This window comes from Somniosus microcephalus, chromosome 24, assembly GCF_052327205.1.
Source record: "Somniosus microcephalus isolate GS21.2 chromosome 24, FLI_Smic_1.0, whole genome shotgun sequence".
NCBI classification, from domain to species: domain Eukaryota; kingdom Metazoa; phylum Chordata; class Chondrichthyes; order Squaliformes; family Somniosidae; genus Somniosus; species Somniosus microcephalus.
In genome coordinates this window covers 18,832,967-18,854,215 of record NC_141010.1, presented here as the reverse complement: position 1 = coordinate 18,854,215, position 21,249 = coordinate 18,832,967, and the positions used below count along the sequence as shown (strand labels likewise).

General features: G+C 44.5%; 1 protein-coding gene and 1 long non-coding RNA gene across 3 annotated transcripts in view; both read right to left on the bottom strand.

The window, feature by feature from the left end:
* Positions 1-10,511, bottom strand: part of LOC147101101 (anion exchange protein 2-like) — a 72,054-nt gene extending 61,543 nt beyond the window's left edge. Inside the window, exons 1-2 of one of the 2 annotated variants that reach the window (XM_085966285.1) lie at positions 10,307-10,511; positions 244-355 (exon numbers count right to left, since the gene is read on the bottom strand). In XM_085966285.1, the coding sequence (XP_085822411.1) occupies positions 244-276 (33 nt within the window). In that variant the 5' untranslated portion in view covers positions 277-355; positions 10,307-10,511. The remainder of the gene's footprint in view (positions 1-243; positions 356-10,306) is intronic. The other variant, XM_085966286.1, reaches the window with a different exon arrangement.
* A 5,814-nt stretch (positions 10,512-16,325) lies between these two features.
* On the bottom strand, positions 16,326-19,333 carry LOC147101100 (uncharacterized). The gene is made up of 3 exons (XR_015073495.1): positions 19,061-19,333; positions 18,067-18,145; positions 16,326-16,711 (listed from the first exon to the last, which is right to left on the bottom strand). It is a non-coding gene; the product is annotated as an uncharacterized LOC147101100 (long non-coding RNA).
* Positions 19,334-21,249: the final 1,916 nt, after the last annotated feature.

The following is a 21,249-nucleotide window of genomic DNA, read 5'->3' as shown; positions in this document are numbered from 1 at the left end:
AGTACCCTGGACTATAGGCTTGCTCCCCAGAATACTGCCTTGGGCATTACTCCCGAAAAGGATCCGAAATACATGGAAGAACGTCTCGGAGATCTCTTCAAAGACATGTTGACATCTCCTTTCTCCTTTCAAATGCAGCGTATTCCTATTGTCAGTGAGCCATTCATCATTATTTGAATTTGTGGCCCTGTTAGTATCTTGAATGTGCCTCGTATTACACAGATTACTCCTATTATCACTTACCCTTTGGAGATCGTAGGAGCCTCTGTTTGTCATGTCTCTCACTTCCTAAACACTATCTCAGCTTATTACTGTTATCCTTCTCCTCTCAGACGGTGTTCGGTGACAGCATGTCCTAAAAATACAAAAATGTATTAAATTAAATTAAATCAAAAATTAAAATACTCAGACTACAACAACAACAACTTGCATTTATATAACACCCCTACCACAGTAAAACGTCCCAAAGTGCTTCACAGGAGCGTTGTCAAACAAAATTTGACACCAAGCCACAGAAGGAGATATCAGGACAGGTGGTCACAGAAGTAGGTTTTAAGGAGTGTCTTCGAGGAGGAGAGGTAGAAAGGTGGAGGGAATTCCAAAACTTCTGCTACATCAATTGGTATAATTAACTGAGCAGAGATTTGCTGTAATGTGTCTGTATCCGAGCAAAGGCAGTCCAAACATCAAACCTCCAACAATTGACTTTCCCCAACACTACACAGACAAGCAGAAATGGAGCAACCTGTAACCAATGTGGACTTGACCACTGACATCAGAATCTAGCAAACAGATTTATGTGTTTCCCTTATCATCATTTCACCGCAGGGAGAAAGGTTGTAAAAGTAGGTTGTAAAGCCTGCAAGCTAGAATAACCCAGCTGGAGTCATCCGCCCCAAAATTATTCCAATTATAACCAGCCCATCTAATGTCAACCCACCAAAGCTTGAAGTGATCTTAGTTCGAATTAACCCAGCTGAGGTTTACATAACTACACCCGTTCCAGTTAGGGCCACCTCAGGCACAGTTACCCAACCAGTTAGTGTTGTCCTAATTGGAGTGATCCAAGATAGACCAAGTAAGCTAGAGTTCATCCACTTAGAGTCAACCCAGCTACAGTCAACCCTTATGGATATGCCCCAATCAGAATCATTCCAAGTAGATACACCTTTTTTTTGATATTCATTCTCGGTATGCGGGGATCACTGGCAAGGTCGGCATTGAGAAGGTGGCGGTGGCCGTTCTTCTTGAGCCTCGGCAGTCTGTGTGCTGAAGGTTATCCCACAGTGCTGTTCGATAGGCAGTTCCAGGATCTTCACCCAGTGATGATGAAGCAACAGCGATATATGCCAAATTCAGGATAGTGCGTGACATTACCGGGGAACTTGGAAGTGACGGTGTTCCCGTGTACCTTTTTAAAAAATTCATTCCTGGGATGTGGGCGTCGCTGGCAAGGCCAGCATTTATTGCCCACCCCTAATTGCCCTCAAGGTGGTGAGCCGCCTTCTTGGACAGTAGAGGGCAGTTAAGAGTCAACCACATTGCTGTGGGTCTGGAGTCACATATCAGCCAGACCAGGAAAGGACAGCAGATTTCCTTCCCTAAAGGACATTAGTGAACCAGATGGGTTTTTACAACAATCCGATAGTTTTATGGTCACTATTACTGATACTAACTTTTTATTCCAGATTTATTTAATTAACTGAAGTTAAATTCCCCAGCTGCCATGGTGGGATTATGAACTCATGTCTCCGGATCATTAGGCCAGACTTCTCGATTACTATTCCAGCAACATAACCACTATGCTACCGTAACCCTGCTGTCTTTGTCCTTCTAGGTAGTGCATGTCATGGGTTTGGGAGGTGCTGTCGAAGAAGCCTTGATGACTTGCTGCAATGCCTCCGAAAGAATCAACTCAATTAGAGCCGCCCTAACTCCAGGCAACCCCGTTTGACTCGTTGCAGCTAGAGTACACCTAACTGGAGCCACCCCTCATAAAGTCATCTTAGCAAGTATCAAATCAGGTAGAGTCATCTCTGTGGAGTCTGCCAAAATAGAGTTAACTATCTCGTCACCTCAGCTACATTCACTTGAGCTAGACTTCATCACAAAGCAGTCACTCCAGCTATGCTCACCCCATTTTTAACAAAGTGTCCTGAGACGGAGTTTCTTGCCGTGCAGTATCCTGATAGCAGGTTTCCTGGAGCATATTCTTAATGGTGATTAGACATTCTGAAAGCAAGTGTCTTTATCTGAATTCTTCTAATACTGATTGCTGATAATTAGTTTCCTGAGGCAGGGGCCTAGAAATTCAGTTGGCGCCGCGCCAGGGCTTTAGCGCCGGAAAGTTAGCGCCGGCGCTAAGTCCCCCTGCGCGCGCCAAAAATTCAGTAGCGCCGCGCCCAAACAGCTGCCGGCGCTACTGAAGGGTGTTTGCGCCTGAAAATGGGCGCTACCTGCCGCATTGCGGCGCTATTCCGGCGCTGCGGCGCCCGATGCGGTGCGGCAGGCTCGGGAAGTGCAGGCCTCCTCCTTCAGTTAAGGAGGAGCTGCCTGCACCCGCCCGCTGGCCGGTAAAATCTTCACAAAAATGAGCCTGGCACCTCGGGGAAGTGCCGGGCTCGCAGCCCAGAAGCATCTGTTCCGCGGGGGGGGGTGGAGGAGTCCGGGGAGGGAGGTGCGGGCTGGCGGCCGGCGGGAAAGCGGCCGGCCGCCGCGCGACCTTAATGCGCTGGCGCAAACTCCTGTAAGACTCGGTTGCCAGAGTCTTAGTTGCGGCTGCCACGGGCGAGGCGGCCGCAACTCAATTTCGGCGCTGGGGCCCATCACCACGGCAACCGGGACGCTGCGCACACCGATGACGTCATCGGTGCCGGCGCAGCGCAACCGGTCTACCGCCGATGGTAGGGCCCCAGGGAATTTCTGAACCGGCTGTAAGTCCAGCGCAATGACCTCTAGCGCCGCAAAATGGGCGCAAAGCCCACTCAATTTCTAGGCCAGGGTCTTTACACTGAATGTTCCATCACCAACTGCCCTGATACAGATTGCCCTGGTCTAGGGTGCATTGTTGCAAGTGTCTTGATAACCAGTGTTCTGAGGTGGTGTGTCCTGTATCAGGTACCTTGTTTCAGATTTTCCAGATAATAGTATATAGGACAGGACTCTGGAGTACAGTGTCAGCTGTGGCTCAGTGGGTAGCACCCTTATCTCTGAGTCTGAAGGTTGTGGGTTCAAGTCCCACTCCACAGACTTTGACCACATAATCTAGGCTGACTTTCCAGTGGAATGCTGCACTGTCGGAGGTGCCGTCTTTTGGATGAGACATTAAACCGAGGCCCCGTCTGTTTTCTCAGGTGGATGTAAAAGATCCCATGGCACTATTTTGAAGAGGAGCAGGGGAGTTCATCCCCGGTGTCCTGGCTAATATTTATCCCTCAATCAGCATCACTAAAAACAGATTATCTAGTCATTATCACATTGCTGTTTGTGGGAGCTTGCTGTGTGCAAATTGGCTGCCGCGTTTCCTACATTACAACAGTGACTACACTTCAAAAAGTACTTCATTGGCTGTAAAGCACTTTGGGATGTCCGGTAGTCGTGAAAGGCGCTATATAAATGCAAGTCTTTCTTTCTTACAGTGTATAGATATGGGGTGTCCCACTATCAAATGCCCTCACATCGAGTGCTCTGATATATTATCCTGATGCTTAGTGTACCCGTGCCACATGCGCCAAGTGTTTCCAATGTTGGTACACAGTGTCCCAATATCAAGTGCCCTAATATACTGGACCCTAATGCTGAATATCCTGATATTCTGTACTTATGTACGGTGTCCTACGGTGCTGTGCCTGAGTGTGTGTCTTGATGCCATGTTTCAATACCATGTGTCTTTATACCAAGTGTTCTGGTGGAGAGTATCCCAGGGTCATTTGTCCTAATACAGAATGCCTTGACGGTGAATGTCCTGAAAGAGCATGCTCCTCGTTCAAGCGCCCTCATACTGTGTGCCTTTATACTGAGTGTCCAAATTTGGAAAACTGCTTGAATTGACCGATGAGGATCATTATCATTTCTCCAATAAAAAGTCAGCATGTTGCCTTTTCAGAAACCTTCTGCCCAAGAATTGCATTTTAACCATAGTTGTCAGGTTAGCAATACAACACTGCAAACATTAAATTCAATTGGCATCAAACACCCTCAGGAAACTTAAAAGGGTGAAATGCCCACAATGCCTAGATTTCATTCGACTGCATTTACTCTATTGTACAAGTCACTTGTAGTTATGGCAGACTGGCCCACCGCTACTTAGTTAGAAGTGACTAATTTGGATTTAAAGATTGTGAGCTGTGGTGGCTCTCTCTACAGATAAATGCACCGTGAGATGTGGCTTTGAGCCACAGAGACAAGGAAGATCCCAGGCCAAATAGCCTGCCAACACATATCACCTAAGCTGACACAATGGCTTCTTGTGTAAAGGCCCCAGGGTTGCTGGCAATGCCACGGACCTGTATTGCAGCACGCGCCATTGCCTTCAGGACAGGAAGGAAGAAAAAAAAGAAAAAATTGCTAGAAAAACGTAGCCTATTGTGACATGTGCCACGCTCAACAATAAACACAGCTCCATCGGGTAGATTTTAAACATTTTAATTATGCATTAAAATTAAAGGATTCATAATTCCCGCAGAGCCCCACCCCAACCAAAATTGCAGATAATGGATAGAGCACTGATTGGTTTGCAAGCTATGACAATCTTATGATCATATCTGTCAATCCTAACACTTCTCCAATGTTAACAGATTTCCAGTGACAGTGCAGGGTTTTCAGAACTTAAATGCTTCAGTATTTTTGTGTTTGTAGCAAAGCATGGCCACTGGAGGGCAGTGTGGCACCAGGTTTGAGGGATGGGTTCTTGCTGTTCAGACCTCCCTCAAACATCGCTGAGCCACATACAACAGCACTTCAACACATTTAGTTTAAATTGTTCTTATTATTCAATATAAACCTATAGGGTTTTTTTTTTATTGAGAAAGGCCCATGAGTAGGGAACTGAAGTGAGAAACAGGAATTCAAATCAGAAGAGCACAAATTATGGGACCAAAAAAGCCACTGGCTCATTGAGACGGCCTCTTCCAACAAACCACACATAAGCCTAGAAATGACCATTGGCAATATTAGTGGTCAGACACATAATGCATTTACATGACATTCCTCTGGCTGTTATTTTAAATCAGACATTATAGAATCATAGAATGGTACAGCACAGAAGGAGGCCATTCGGCCCATCGTGCCTGTGCCAGCTCTTTGGTAGAGCTATCCGATTAGTCCCATTCCCCCCAGCTCTATTTTTTCCCTTCAAGTGTTTATCCAATTCCCTTTTGAAAGTTACTGTTGAATCTGCTTCCACCGCCTTGTCAGGCAGCGCGTTCCAGGCCGCTGTGTAAAATGACCTTTGTTTATTTTAACTGTGTTAATGCATCTGCTGAAATATTATACAAAGTATATATAAAAAGTATACAATATGAACATGCTCAGTTAATATCGCAACCAGTAACTTCTGGACTGTAATTTCCACTGTCATGGACTCTAACCAATTTATTTAGTTTCCAGAGAGAGAGATGAAAAAAACAAAGTTAAACTTCCAAGAAGATAATACTCTCTAACTTTTCTCCTCGACCTTCAAAAGTAGTTGAGCAAAATGTCCAGGATTTTAATTTGGCGTTACAATGTAAATTCTTCAATCCGGCCCAGTTGCGTTCTACAGGTGGCCCCAGCAGTGCAGAATTCAGCAATCCGTGGAGTATCTGATGATGCGTTAAATCTCCATCCCATTCTCATCTACATATTGTTCCAGTTCTTGTTGGAGTAATTAATCAGCACAGTATTAATTGGTTTTGATAGAAATCTAACTGGAAATATCCACTATTGTGTGAGAAAACAAAATTCTTACAATCTCTCGCCCCTCTTAAAGCCTTGTTCATTTTGTATTGCCCCTAAGGTGCTCACAGTTTGAATCAAATCAGCTGCTTGCATATATATTATCCATGCCTTTCAGAATGTTAAATACCTACATTAAGTTCCCAGTCAATCATCGTTCCTTCACTGAAAACACATAACATTTTCTAAGTCTCTCTCTTCCTAACTAAGTGCTGGAGTAATTCTCGTTGCTCTCCTTTGATTCCTCAGGGCAATCGGTTACACGGGGTTAAACCAACATGCTTTAGAATCAGGGGCTGTCAAAGACACATTCCGCCGCTGAATTCACTTTGTTGGTAAACACTTTACGTTGACCGGATAATTTCAGGCATCACACACAGGTCCTCCCTTTCCACCATTGTGAATGGACACCCATTCATTCGGTGTCTGTGTTTCATGTTTCTGTTCCAATGTGGATTAGCTGCATAACCCACATTACTTTCCTTGCTACCCGGTAACGTTACTGCCTGGAACACCGAGCCATCCTGTATAAAGGGATACTTAGAACACAATCCCGCACACGGAGCTGCCTGGTACTGAGGAGACCACATTTGGAATGTGAGCGGTTTTTGGGTAGTCTACTTCAAAAGGATTTTGAGAAGAACGGCAAGGGAGATACCAGAACATAAAACTCCAAAATTAGCTGTGCTTTCATTAGGGAAACGAGATTAAGAGACGTGACCCAGGTTTTTAAATACTGAGACAATACACAAGGGAAGCAGATTGAAAGCCACTAGAAGACATGGATCTAATATCACAGAATCACAGAATCACAGAAACCCCACAGTGCAGATAGAGGCCATTTCGGCCCATCGAGCCTGCACCGACACATCCCACCCGATCCCCGTAACCCGTACACCAACACATATCCCACCCTATCCCCGTAACCCCACGTATTTAATCCCCCTAACACTAAGGGTCAATTTTATCATAGCCAATCAACCTAACCCGCACATCTTTGGACTGTGGGAGGAAACCGGAGCACCCGGAGGAAACCCACGCAAACACGGGGAGAATGTGCAAACTCCACACAGACAGTCACCCGAGGCCAGAGGCTGTGAGGCAACAGTGCTAACCACTATGCCACCGTGCTGCCCTGGCCGCCGAGCCTCAAGCAAGGATTTATTCCACCACCACCCCACTCCACCCCCACCCCCCCAGAATATGTGGACTCGATTTCCAGCAAAAGCAGTTAACACTGTGTTGAACAATACCTTTTAAAAAGAGTTTCAGAATTACATTCTGACGAAAGGTCATCGACCTGAAACGTTAACTCTGTCTTTCTCTCTCTTGCCACAGATGCTGTCAGACCTGCTGAGTATTCCCACGCATTTTTGTTTTTTATTTCATAAAATACCTGCTTAGGAATGTGACAGAAACATTATAAGGAAAAGTATAGATAGAGATGGTTGAATGGTGTGTGGAATATAATGATTTCTAAACTGCTGGGAACATGGTGGTTTAAAGTTCAGGAAGGCAGCTGGCCAGGGTTTAATAATGTAGGATGGAAGGGTGGATGGATATTCTGGAGTTTTATGTGGTCTACCTTGAGAAGCAAGGAGATATTTTGCAGAACCTTTTTGAAGGCGATGCAATAGTTTGAGTCCATAACTTATAGAGGGTCTGTGGAAGGGATAAGCTTTTCAACTTATCTATGTCCCTTTGAAGTAGACTACCCAAAAACCGCTCACAACATTCCAAATGTGGTCTCACCAGTACCAGGCAGCTCTGTGTGCAGGATTGTGTTCTACGTATTCCTTTATACAGGATGGGTCAAAATGCCTTTTATTAATACAGATTGTCTACAAAGCTATCAAATGTATAAACTTGGGGTGGTGGTGGGGGGTTCATTTCCAAGTACCAGACATCCTAGTACAGTGGAAGTAGTATCAGGATATGTACAGGCATGCAAGAGTCACACAGAGGATCGAAAGGCATGAGTGAAGTCCTGAGGGGAGTGGGGGGTCCATACTGTAGTATTGCTTCTGATTATGTGCTTTACGCTTTGAAGAAACAGCCTCGGAGCAGGCACTTTTACAGAGAAGGTGACCTCACAAAGATGTGCTCCTGTGACATCACTTGTGGGCAGCCCTACCTGTTCCTGATACCACATCAGAGGGAGTTCTATAAAAAGCATGTGCTTCCAGGCTCTCCCTGACCAGCAACTCCAAATCATACAGCATGGCAATAAAAGTATTTGACAGGAGCCACTAAGTATACAGGTATCTCCTTTTAATAATAACCTCTAGTAATCACAGATTAAGGGGCAATTTAGCAATTTATGTTTCCCCTTAACATGAGGCTGAAGACATGAAGCAAGTGACACAAGATTTCAAGGATAACAATGAAATTAGTTTAATTTATTTGTCCTGGGGTGTGGGAGACCCTGACAATCCAGCAGCTTTCATGATCATTTTAGTCAAAAAAATTCAAGTGATTATTTGTTTCTTATAGCCAGTGAAGTATTTATCAAAATGACTATGCTTTCAAATTCAACATTATTTTAATATTCATTTATCATTAAACTCCAATTTCTAGTTATGTATTAAGTCACTAATTGTATTTTTGCTAAGTCCCAATTACTTCTTATATAAACATAACCGATTCAATGGTTGATTAAAACTCAGTAGTCTGAAAGATTTTAAATGCAGGCAATAATAATTTACTTATTTGCTGGATAATCAGTAAGCCCAGTGTCCTGGTCACCACTTATCCCTCAACCATCACTTAAAAACAGATTATCTGGTCATTATCACATTGCTGTTTGTGGGAGCTTGCTGAGCGCAAATTGGTCGCTGCATTTCCTACATTACAACAGTGAACTACACTTCAAAAAAGTACTTCATTTGCTGTAAAGCGCTTTGAGACATCCTGAGGTTGTGAAAGGTGCTAAATAAATGCAATTCTTTCTTTTTTTATTAGGTCACGTATTTATTAAAATCCAGTTAGTACTTGTTCATTTAATCGGGCGGGGAGGGATCAGCTATTGGCAGAGACCATTTAATCCAGGCGGGTGTTCTGTCTTTGTACATTCTTACCAGGGCATACCAGGACATATAATGGTACCAATTCTGAGTTTCATGTATGAACACTCAGCACACTTGCGTTATATTCTTGTTGCCACTATTCTGATTTTAAATTTCAAAATATATTTACCATTCATTTGGAACATGTTAACGTCTGCAAAAAATAGCACACGGGAATATAGCATGTCTTAATTGTACCGTTTTCCCAATTGGAATCTCTACTCTATAAAGTAACTTATTGTGTGAAGACCAAAGATATCCACGGTACTGATCTGAATGACAGAGAGATTGTGCTGGTGAGGAGTTGGAAAAGAATCGCCAAGAAAGTTTCCCAAGTAAAGGATCATTAACACTCAGACACTAGGAGAACGAACCGAAAGCGTCTTCAACCATTTGCAGTGGCAGATCCCCATACTGATATTATGGGGACATAGCCCGAATCAGAATGCTCAACGCGAATTATTATTTATTAACTTATTGATTACATTGCTCTAATGAATCATTAGCCAGTCGTTGGGTTTTCTATTGAGAACGATAAAGGGTTAAATCTTCCATCATACCAGTCATTGTTGCGTCTATGTGTCCTCATGCAGAGTTAATTGAGACAAGTCAAAATAATTAGTGACTCCAGAAGAAACAGGTATGGGACCTGCACAAGCAACTGACCTGGACCTGAGCAAGTTGCACAGCTCGAAGCCATAACTCAAACCCCACAAGGGAGCAGTGGGCTGAGAGGGAGCATGGAAAAGTAGTACACAAAACCATCCAGCACACATATTCATCCAAGTAGGCAAAGTTGTACAGTACAGAGTAATCCAGTACATAGAATTATCCAATACACAGAGGTACAGAATTATTGAGTACACAGACCAATGCCATTTGGTTTTGTGGTGCTTTCCAAGACAGCGGCTGGGTGACTCATTTACTGCTTGTTACAGAATTGTTTCAGGCTCTACACTATGTTCAAAACACGGGCAAGATGGGTTTTGACTCTGAAACGACAAGACCACAGAGGAAAGTGTCCGATGCTCTGAATTCCAAGTCAACAGGAAGGGCTGCATTTACCTCCTCCCAGCAGAAGTAGCGGGGCTAATTTGCAATCTGTTCCTACCCTTGGAATTTCTGCTGCTTTAAGCAGCGTCCTGCATTCCCGATGAAAATGAAAGGAATGACAGGAATTTGGGTTGACACTTTACATTGCCTTTAGAAGAAAACATGATCAGATCTGTGACACACTTCATTTTCATTATTCAACAAGCCTGAAAGATTGAAAATGATCTATTCAGCCTGGTCGAATTAATGCTTACCTTTTGGAAAAAAATGTAGCCCTCTAGGTATCCAACGGCACCTTCAGTTCTCCAAGGTTACACTGCAGCGGCAATGAGGTCTGTCAGTTGTGGAACCTGTAGCTGTTTCGAGCCCAGCGCCTTTGGTGTGGTGTGTGTGACACCCTTCAGCAAGTAGCCTGGGACAGCAGAAAACTACCTCGTAGGCATTCTGCACCAAATATCTGAGTCACTGTGATATCCACAATCTCAAATTCTCATCGCGTCCCAAGTGCCCCCCTCATACTGACTGGGGTAGATTATGGGCCTGACCCCCGGCAGTAACCTAGAAACACCATTATCTGTGTGAAACATTTCAGGACTGTGGGCTTTTCTGTCGTCAACTGCTCCCCACCCCTGCTCAGCACCTCTCTCGATCTGGCTGCAATGTCATTGCATGATGCAAGCGGGCCAGCACTTAAAAAGCGATTTACAAACAAACAAACTCTCGACTCATGATAGCAGTGGGAATCCCCATTCTTCCCTGAAAAATACAACAGCAGCACCCCTGTTAAAGGGAACATTTACTCATTGCATTGGCCAACATAGGACATCGCCAAATGTTCTATTTATATCTCAGTGTGTTTAGTTCTGCTATGTACAAGGACTGGGAATACCAGGACAGAGTACTTTTTTTAAATTCGTTTTTATGAGATGTGGGCATCGCTGGCAAGGCCAGCATTTATTGCCCATCCCTAGTTGCCCTTGAGAAGGTGGTGGTGAGCCGCCTTCTTGAACTGCTGCAGTCCGTGTGGCGAAGGTACTCCCACAGTGCTGTTCGGGAGGGAGTTCCAGGATTTTGACCCAGCGACGATGAAGGAACGGCGATATACTATAAGTCAGGATGGTGTGTAACTTGGAGGGGAACTTGGAGGTGTAATATACAAAGACTGGGAATACCAGGACAGAGTACTACAATGTGCAAGAACTGGGAATATTGAGATAGAGCAGTACAGCATATAAGGACTGGAATATATGGATGCAGATCTATAATATATAAGAACGGTGGACAGCAGGATGAAGCACTTTAACATGCAAGGGCTGGGGATACCAGGATAGAGTGCAACAGCATCTAAAGAATGGGATCGAGGGATATAGCACTGTTACATTAAAAGAACTGAGATGATAATAATGCAGCCCAGCAGCAGTTTTACACCAAGTGTTCAGATGCACCATGTCCTGGTACTGAGTGTTCTGCTACCAAAAGGGATTCTCTTGTGAGTTACCATTTATTTTTGGGTGAATTTGAGGCAATAAAGCGAGCAGAATGGATTCTGAAGTTACCACATCAAATATGCCCCCCAAAAATCTGCAGCTGCAATCTCCTCCCAAAAAAACTGCCGGAGTCCTTTATGATCCAGCAGAAGTTGTTACTGTCTGTCTGACCCATTCCCTTCCATTCTTGCTCCAGATAATTAATGCCGCGATCATTGTGGCAGTAGAGGCTGCAGCAGGTATCTCTGAGGCGGATACAGCTTGCAGGAGGCCATTTTGTGTGCTCGTACTGAAGGTTGGCGTTTCTTTTCCTGCACGGTGTTCTTTAAAGTACCTTGGGGGGTTGAGTCACGTCTTTTACTCGTACTTTTACTCAGCTCTGCTCAAAGAACTAGTTAGCACTCTAGACATGGATTTCCCAAAGGGAATACCTTTATTCTTCAAGGAGGAGGAGGATGAGGACATGCAACAAGCCAAATTAGAGGCTCTTATAGTCAGGCATTATAGAATGGGCTGGAAAAATAACAGCGTGTGAATGACGCTCACCGTTATTTATGTGCAAATCGACCAGCAACTGATGGCGCGGAAGAGATACCCCGTGAATTGCTAATCGCCACACGTTGCTGGCCGATTTACATGCTCCACTGTTAGCCTCGCAAAAACGGCATCTCGTGCTTAACCTCCTGGTGATTTTCATGAAGTTGTTGCATTTGCACATTAACTGCCCATTAAACTTGTCACAGAAAGTTAAGTCTAGTAATTAATAATGTAAGTACCTTTTTAATGGTGTGATAATAGTTAATGACTGCCAATCAACTTCTCTTGGCCAGAAAGTAAACCATTTTAAGTGTGGAGTCTCATTCCTTCAAGTTGTGAATTGTTTTTGGAGATTCTAAAAATGTCAAACTTTTATTTTTACTTTTTTTTTCTTTACTTTTGCATTGTCTCTTTTTTGTCTCTCTCTTAATCCAATCTTTCTTTCCCTCTCTTTATTTCTCTTTCTGTACCTGATTTGACATTGAATGCACCCACTCTAATTCACCGTCCTTCTCAGTCCTTCCTCTATTTATATCGCAATCCTTAAATCTCATTGGTTAAGGAGTTGCGCTGTTTGTCCCGTTGTTCACCAAGGTCCCAGATGCCCTGTTGCCCTCACTGTGCCGTTATCAGCTCGCACTTCCAGCAAAAAATGTGGGCAAAAATTGTTAAAACCTAAACATGCACGAACAAGTCTAACTAATGGGGCACGCCGTGAGATACCCCACTCCAGCAAAATCTGACCCAAAGTACCTCTTCCCTACACATAGTCACCAGTGTCTAGATGCCAATAAGGTCTTACTTAGACTTCTGTGAATGTCAGTGCCTCAAAGGGCTATGCAAAACCCCATGGCGATTGGGGAAATATGTCAACAGCCATCTCCCAGGCTGGGACTATCTCCAGGGTGTTCTGCAGGTAATGAGATGCTTCCTGCAATGGATTGCAGATGCAGGAAGTGTACTCCTCCCACTTAGCCATCATCTCAATTGTATGTCTGGACGTTGTCTCCACTGCCTCCACAGGACATCTATGCTCCCTAATCATTGTTCTTTTGAAGACTGGTCCCTGATATCTGGGTCTCTTGGCTACTCAGCTGAGAGTGGTCGTCTCTCCTCCATCCATAGAGAAGTGGCTCTCTCCCTTTCTTCCACTCCCAGGTCCTCAGTCTCATTAGTGTTTTACCCAACAACAACCCTTCTGATTCACTAAGTAATTCTTGGCATGGATTAGGAATATTCTGCTGCAAACCCGCCGATGGGAGAAGAATCCAGGTCCAAGCGCCCACATGTGCATAGTGTTGATAATCATGAATCCTGAATGTCCTTACACTAAATATTCTATTAAGGGTGTTAATAGATACCAAGTATCCCCAGTGTATGCCCTGGAGGTGTAGTTTGCAGGTGAGGACAGCACACCTCAGAGGTAAAGCAAATACTCTTTTGGTACAGTTTAGGGATGGAATGTGGTACAACTGATGAACTTAGGAATAGCTTAAAAAGCACTAGTCGGAAGATATTTGGGTAGATTTTCAACCTACCACCATCGAACGGAAAGGGAAGGAACATTGGGTAGTCGCTATAATTGGCGACCAATCCGCAAAGCCAGTTTTAGGCCCACACGGCAAGTTAAAAATCTACCCAAATATTTTCCAATTTTGTGCTTCTTAACCCACTACCAGCTGTAAATTAAGCTTCCCAATGAGCATGTTGTTGGAACTATTCAACATTCTCGCTTCAATAACCAGAACAGAGAGCTTCTCAACGCTCTAGCCAAGAAAACCACCACTTGTTGGAGCGCTAAGCCATAGGTACCAGAAGGTCCAAAGTTCCCTGCTGAGTTGGCCTATATCAGCTGGAGCAGCTTTGGGCGATATAATTGGCCTCAGCGCCCCTATGCCAGAGAGGGCAAAAAAAAATCAGCCAGGGTTCCGATCCTCATTGCTGCTCCATAACCCCTGCTGGAAAGTGGGTGTGCGCCGGCTGAGAACAGGATTGGATACAATTTTATTTACCTTCCACAATCAAATAGCTGCTGGCAATAAAGCAACGAGTTATTATGATCTGGAATGCACTGCGAAAGGGTGGCAGAAGTAAATTCAATAGTACTAGAGGCCTGTTTCTCCCTGTGGAACCATACTCCAGCAAAGGTTAGTACATCAAGAGAGGGTGATAGAAAAAGGGGGAAAATTGGGAAAGAAAACAATGAGAAAAGAACCACTTGACCTATGCAAATGACTGTCACATATCATACTTGGACAGTAAGACATAAAATAGCTACTAAGAACATAAGAATTAGGAGCAGGAGTAGGCCATACGACCCCTCGAGCCTGCTCCGCCATTCAATAAGATCATGGCTGATCTTTGACCTCAACTCCACTTTCCCGCCTGATCTCCATATCCCTTAATTCCCTTATATTCCAAAAATCTACCTACTAAGAGCAATAAACATCCTTTGAGCACAGCTTAGAGACACAGAAATTTACATTCTAGGCAAAGGATATATTGGGTAAAGATGTATATTTTTGCACAAAAGAAAAATGGTTGTATCGGTCAATCACATAAATAAAATTTCAGGCGCAGTACTGAAATTGAATTCTATAAATCTGGTTATATATGGGTTAGTACCAGGAAAAATGTGGTTAAAAACCCAACTGGTTCACTAAGGGAAGGAAATCTTGCCTCCTCTACCTAGTCTGCCCTAGCGGTGACCCCAGTCTCACAACACGTGGTTGTCTCAACGCCCTCAGGTAAACTAGCAATGGGCACTCAATGCTGCCATTTCAGTGCTGCCCACATCCCCAAAACAAATGAACAAAAAAGATAATGTAGAGAACTTCAGAAAATAAGAACCAACATTGTAAATGTACTGTATTAAACAAAATTAGAACGATTTTAAAAAATGACTAACGCTGGTGACTGATACCTGGGATGGCAGGAATGACGTATGAGGAGAGATTGGGTTGATTGGGCTTATATTCGCTGGAGTTTAGAAAAATGAGAGGGGATCTCATTGAAACTTATAGGGCTAGATTTTCAGTATAGACAGTTTTGGGGCGCTAACCTTAGCGCCCGCCCGAAGTTAGCGCTCGCCCCAAAGTAGCGCCCCGTTGCCGGAAATTCAGTGGCTTCGCCCTAAGAGGTTGGTGGAGCGCTAAAAGAGGCGTTCCACTACTATCTTTAGGCGCTAAGCCGGCGGTGCAGAGCGCAGCGCCCGAGCTCGGGCGCAGCGCACGGCAGACACTCTGGTGCCAGTGAGCTCTTAAAGGGGAAGGGTGCATGTGTTTTTTTAGGAGGATGATGAGGATGAGGATGAGGAGGAGGAGGAGGAGGAGGAGGAGGAGGTGGTGGTGGTGGTGGCCGGAAACATAAATACACCGTTCACAACAACACACTGGATCCTTCCACACAACACATGCAGACTGCCGTTTATAGTGCAGGAGGAGTGCCCTTTAATTTGCGCTCCCCAGGGTGTGTTGCGTTCCATTTTACAAACGCTCTGGACGCCAGCCGCACAATGGGGCGGTCCGACTGAAGTTTGGAATCGGGGCGGCCAAAGGGCGTTGCACGAGGATGTGACGTCATTTTCTGCGCGCGCATCCGGGCGGCCGCTAAACTTTGCACCGGCGCTAACGGCCAACTTAATTTGGGGCGGGGCGCAAACTGCGCTGCGCCCGGGCGCTACACGAATAGCGCCCGAAAATCACTTCTCTTAAGGCGCTAACTGCTGGCGCAAGCAACTGAAAATCTAGCCCATAAAATTCTAACAGGACTGGACAGACTAGATGCAGGAAGGATGTTCCCGATGGTGGGGGAGTCCAGAACCAGGGGTCACAGTCTAAAAATAAGGGGTAAGCCATTTAGGACAGAGATGAGGAGGAATTTCTTCACCCAGAGAGTGGTGAACCTGTGGAATTCTCTACCACAGAAGGCAGTTGAGGCCAATTCATTAAATATATTCAAGAAGGAGTTGGATATATTTCTTAAGGCTAAAGGGATCAAGGGATATGGGGAGAAGGCAGGGACAGGGTACTGAATTTGGATGATCAGCCATGATCTCATTGAATGGCGGAGCAGGCTCGAGGGGCCGAATGGCCTACTCCTGATCCTATCTTCTATGTTTCTATGACATGCTGCTGTTCCTCAGTCCCCCTCAAACTAAAAGGCTCACCAGCAGAAAAAAGGCCACCAGTTTGCATAATATTCTGGGCAAAAACTGGGCAGACTCTTCAGATTCTGGTAAGTGTTTATTAATAAGTAAGAATAATCATAGCAACTTTCATAATTTCTTCTATTTTTGGCAGTAAATGTCTGCAAATCCAATGCGTAATGTTCTTTGTCCCTAATCATTTGCTGTACATGAAGTAAATTAGTGTTTACTTCTTGAAAGACTTGCTGTAAAAATATCTCCAGTTCGTGGATAGTCCAAAGTCACTTAACGAAAGTTATCTTTCCATGTTGCCACTGATAATTCATCCACAGTCACAATCTGGCAGCCATTCACCAGATGATGAAACAATTGGTTGCAGGGAAGTACATCCAAACCTCAGAGACAAGCATGCACTCTGGTAGAACTTCACACCTGGGGCAGGATATCCCACAAGGACATCTCGGAATTCCTCCAGCCAGCTGACAATCCTAGTAAAATAAAGGACATTATAAACACATAGCTCGACAACCTCCTGTAGGTCAGCGACCAACCTGCCTCTCTCACATGACATACCTTTTGGACTGTAACCTAAAATCTGATGATCTTAATCCTGAACTTTATTTTTTTTAAATCTTGCTTTGCTTTCTGAGGGTCTTTTTTAAGCTGTGTATGATCAAGCATTAACATCAAGGTGCCCGTCAAGTAGAAAGGAAAGCAGATCGTTTCATTCGTGACATTGTTTGATATTTAGCTTTAGATTCAGAAGTTGCAGATAAGGCACGCTGATGGTCTGGAGCTGAAGGCTCCAATTCGCACGGGCTTGGATCACCGTGCTGAACACCTTTGCAGGCTTTGAGGTAATTTCAAAAGTTAACTTAATATTGTGGTTAGCCCCTAGGCTGCAAGATGCAACGTTAGCATGAAGTTTACTGGGGGATATCGTTTTCAGAATATGACGACGGTAATAGGAAGCTTCCCTTCAAACCTCTGCGTCCAAGGTTGTGGATTCGACTCCCACTCCAGAGATTTGAGCACACAATCTAAACACCAACATATTTTGGAACAAGTGCTCAAGTCCAAGGATTGCATGGGAAGCAAGCCTGACGGCTCCTCACCGTACATCTGCTGGCCCCTGATCAACCCCCCCAATCTTCTGCTCCTTCCCCTTCATTGTTGGGCAACATCTAGTGGTTCCACCTGCCTCTCACTCTCTGTGAAGCCTGAAATTCCAGTGTCTGGGCTGGCACTTAGTGCAAAAATACATGGTGATGTAGGGTGTTGTTGTGCAGGAAAGAAAGACTTGCATTTATATAGCGCCTTTCGCGACCACTGGATGTCGCAAAGTGTTTTACAGCCAATGAAGTACTTTTTTTTTTTGGAAGTGTAGTCACTGTTGTAATATAGAAAACAGGGCAGCCAATTTGCACACAGCAAGCTCCCACAAACAGCAATGTGATAATGACCCAGACATTCTGTTTTAGTGATGTTGATTGAGGGATAAATATTGGCCCTGGACACTGGGGAATAACCCCCCTGCTCTTCTTCGAAATAGTGCCATGGGATCTTTTACGTCCACCTGAGAGGGCAGACGGGGCCTCGGTTTAACGTCTCATCCGAAAGAGGTTAAGGGCAGTTTTGGTGTCGGTATGGGCTATTAGTTCCTGTATCATCATCTTGAAAAGAGCAGAGGGTATGTATAGGGGTGCCGAGCATAATTCTCCAATTCACTATTACATTTGAACGTAATGAGCTACAAAACCTTTGTTCTCAGTGAGAGAGTTTAGATCAGTGCATGTTAAGTGTTATGGAAATCAAGAAAAGATGGAATCAGCTTGGTACATACCAGCTAGTGTGCCCATCCTTCCCACCTCAAGAAACACACCTGCTTATACAAGATGAAGCATGGCTTTCAATGACAAAATCTGAAATACAAGTTGCCACATTTAAATATATACATATAGTACATAGTAAAGGCTGCAGCATTTCCATTCCTGCATTACATTGGTGGCCATCCTTAAGTCATGGTACCTCTTCCTAACTTCCTTCCAGGACTCTCTGGGATGATGCACTCAGCAATCCACATCCAGGGAGCTTGAACTTAATCTATTTGTGTGGGCCACCCTCTGTCCGACATATAGTTCTGGATGAGCAAACATTTTCTCCAATTAAATATTGGGAAGACCGAAGCCATTGTTTCCGGTCCCGGCCACAAACTCTGTTCCCTAGCCACTGACTCCATCACTCTCCCTAACATCTGTCTGAGGCTGAGCCACACTGTTCGCAACCTTGGTGTCGTATTTGACCCTGAAATTAGCTTCCGACCACATATCCGCAGCATAACAAAGACCGCCTAACATCACCCGTCTCCGCCCTTGCCTCAGCTCATCTGCTGCTGAAACCCTCATCCATGCCTTTGTTACCTGTAGACTTGACTATTCCAATGCACTCCTGGCTGGCCTCCCGCATTTCACCCTACGTAAACTCGAGGTCATCCAAAACTCGGCTGCTCGTGTCCTAACTCACACCAAGTCCCGTTCGTCCATCACCCCTGTGCTCGCTGACCTACATTGGCTCCCGGTTAAGCAGCGCCTCGATTTCAAAATTCTCATCCTTGTTTTCAAGCCCCTTCCTATCTCTGTAATCTCCTACAGCCCCACAACCTCCCGAGATATCTGCGCTCCTCTAATTCTGCCCTCTTGAGCATTCCTGATTATAATCGCTCAACCATTGGTGGCCGTGCCTTCTGTTGCCTAGGCCCTAATCTCTGGAATTCCCTGCCTAAAGCTCTCTGCCTCGTTACCTCTCTTTCCTTCTTTAAAACGCTCCTTAAAACCTACCTCTTTGAACAAGCTTTTGGTCACCTGCCCAAATTTATCCTTGTGTGGATCGCTGTCAAATTCTTTGTCTTAAAATACTCCTGTGCAGCGCCGTGGGATGTTTCACTACGTTAAAGGCGCTATATAAATACAAGTTGTTGTTGGTACTGAAAACATCATCCTGATTTAATCCCATTAAGGAGGATGCTGAGATCACGGTTAGAAATCCAGGGTTTTTGAACAGTGCACGCAGCCATTGCTTGAACATTCCAATTTCCTCCTGGCAGAGCTGTATTTATGGGTTGTTCAGAAAAGAATTGACAATTAAACAGCTCATTAACAGTTGGAGAAGTGTGAAAATGACCAGCAATGCAGGTTGGTGCTTATTGGCCAGTTTCTGCTGGGCAAAAGTATCAAGCTCAGCAGATGCAATTGCAACCCAGACGCACCTGCCATTTAGAAGCACTGACGATATAAGCAGAAAGGGGTGAACTTTAACCATTATTTTTAAAAGGAGGAAAATATGGTCATCAGAGTAGGGAGAATTCTGGCCAGCAGTGCACATCTGCAACACCACAGACTGGCTCCCTTTGCACTGTGCTACTCTTTGGGAGCCACTTTTGAAAATTGGAACAGATTGTGCAATTCAACAGTGTGAAATGCAGGTGTAATTTCTTTCACGCACACCTAAAGATGAAAGACAAACATGTGGACTATTGCTGCAAGGTGCATTGAACTAGCTCGGTGAGTTCTATGCTGTGGAATGTTTCTAAATTAGATTAGGATCTGACCTTTGTCCTAATAGTGCCCCCAATAATAGCCTTCCCCATGGTGTCTCCGCTATTCTGGTTTTGGACCAGATTGTCTGGTTTTTAAGCAAGCTGATCAAAAATATCTCAATTGTAAATCAGGCACCTAGTCTTTTTTTTAAAAACAGGTCCAGTTTTTCCACTTATTTCTACGCCCTTATGGTATCGAGGCATTAGTTAGCAAGGTTTCAAACTAGTTTTAAATCACAACAAAGGAACCATAACACTGTCCTTGTTCAATTCTAGGGTTAGCTCAAGCAGGAGTCTTTTTGTAGTTAAAAATGAATGGAGCCGAGAGCCCCTCACTCTTCCGACTCAACTTTCTGGGTAATTGATACCTTACTTGCCTTTCGGCAAAGTTACCATATGTGAAAGAGCAGTAGAAGGTGGTGCTTGTTTCATCAGAAATGGTGCGGATGACCAAACGAGGTAGTGTTAGCTTATGCCTCAATGGCAACATGAAGAAAGGCAACCATTTGGACATAGCAGCTAGACAATGAAGTATTCACATCTTCCTTATACAGGGGAGGTGAAATGGCTTTGATTCCACTGACTTGTACAGTAACTTTTCCAGTTCCCGTTCGCCCATCTCCCCTGTGCCCGCTGACCTACATTGGCTCCCGGTTAAGCAGCGCCTCGATTTTAAAATTCTCATCCTTGTTTTCAAATCCCTCCATGGCCTCGCCCCTCCCTATCTCTGTAATCTCCTCCAGCCCCACAACCCCCACCCCGAGATATCTGTGCTCCTCTAATTCTGGCCTCTTGAGCATCCCTGATTTTAATCTGTCCACCATTGGTGGCCATGGCTTCAGCTGCCTAGGCCCCAAGCTCTGGAATTCCCTCCCTAAATCTCTCCACCTCTCTTTCCTCCTTTAAGATGCTCATTAAAACCGACTTCTTTGGCCAAGTTTTTGGTCACCTGCCCTAATATCTCCTTATGTGGCTCAGTGAAAATTTTGTTTCAACGCTCCCGTGAAGTGCCTTGGGACTTTTCACTACGTTAAAGGCACGATATAAAGACAAGTTGTTGTATCAAAAGGTCAAACAGTGACATTAAAACAACTACACATGCTTAAAGTTTACATGTTGACCCAATGGTGCAGAAACAGTCCCTCACTAAAATTACAGGGGGCTCCTTAGCTCATGTTGTGTAACGGTTTCTTGAAGTACTTTCCAAGTTCTAGTTGTATTACAGGGATGTAGCTAGAGGAGACAAATCGAGGCTGTTACCTGATTAATTGTATCCCAATTAACGACCGAGCTCACCGAATTTGTGTGCACTCAATCTGCACAGCACCCAGGAGCATCAGCCCAATTGTCGGTAACAACACACAACCTCCAACATCGAAGCTGCAGGATTGTCTGTGCATTTTATGCATACCGGCAAAAGTGAGAGAGAGA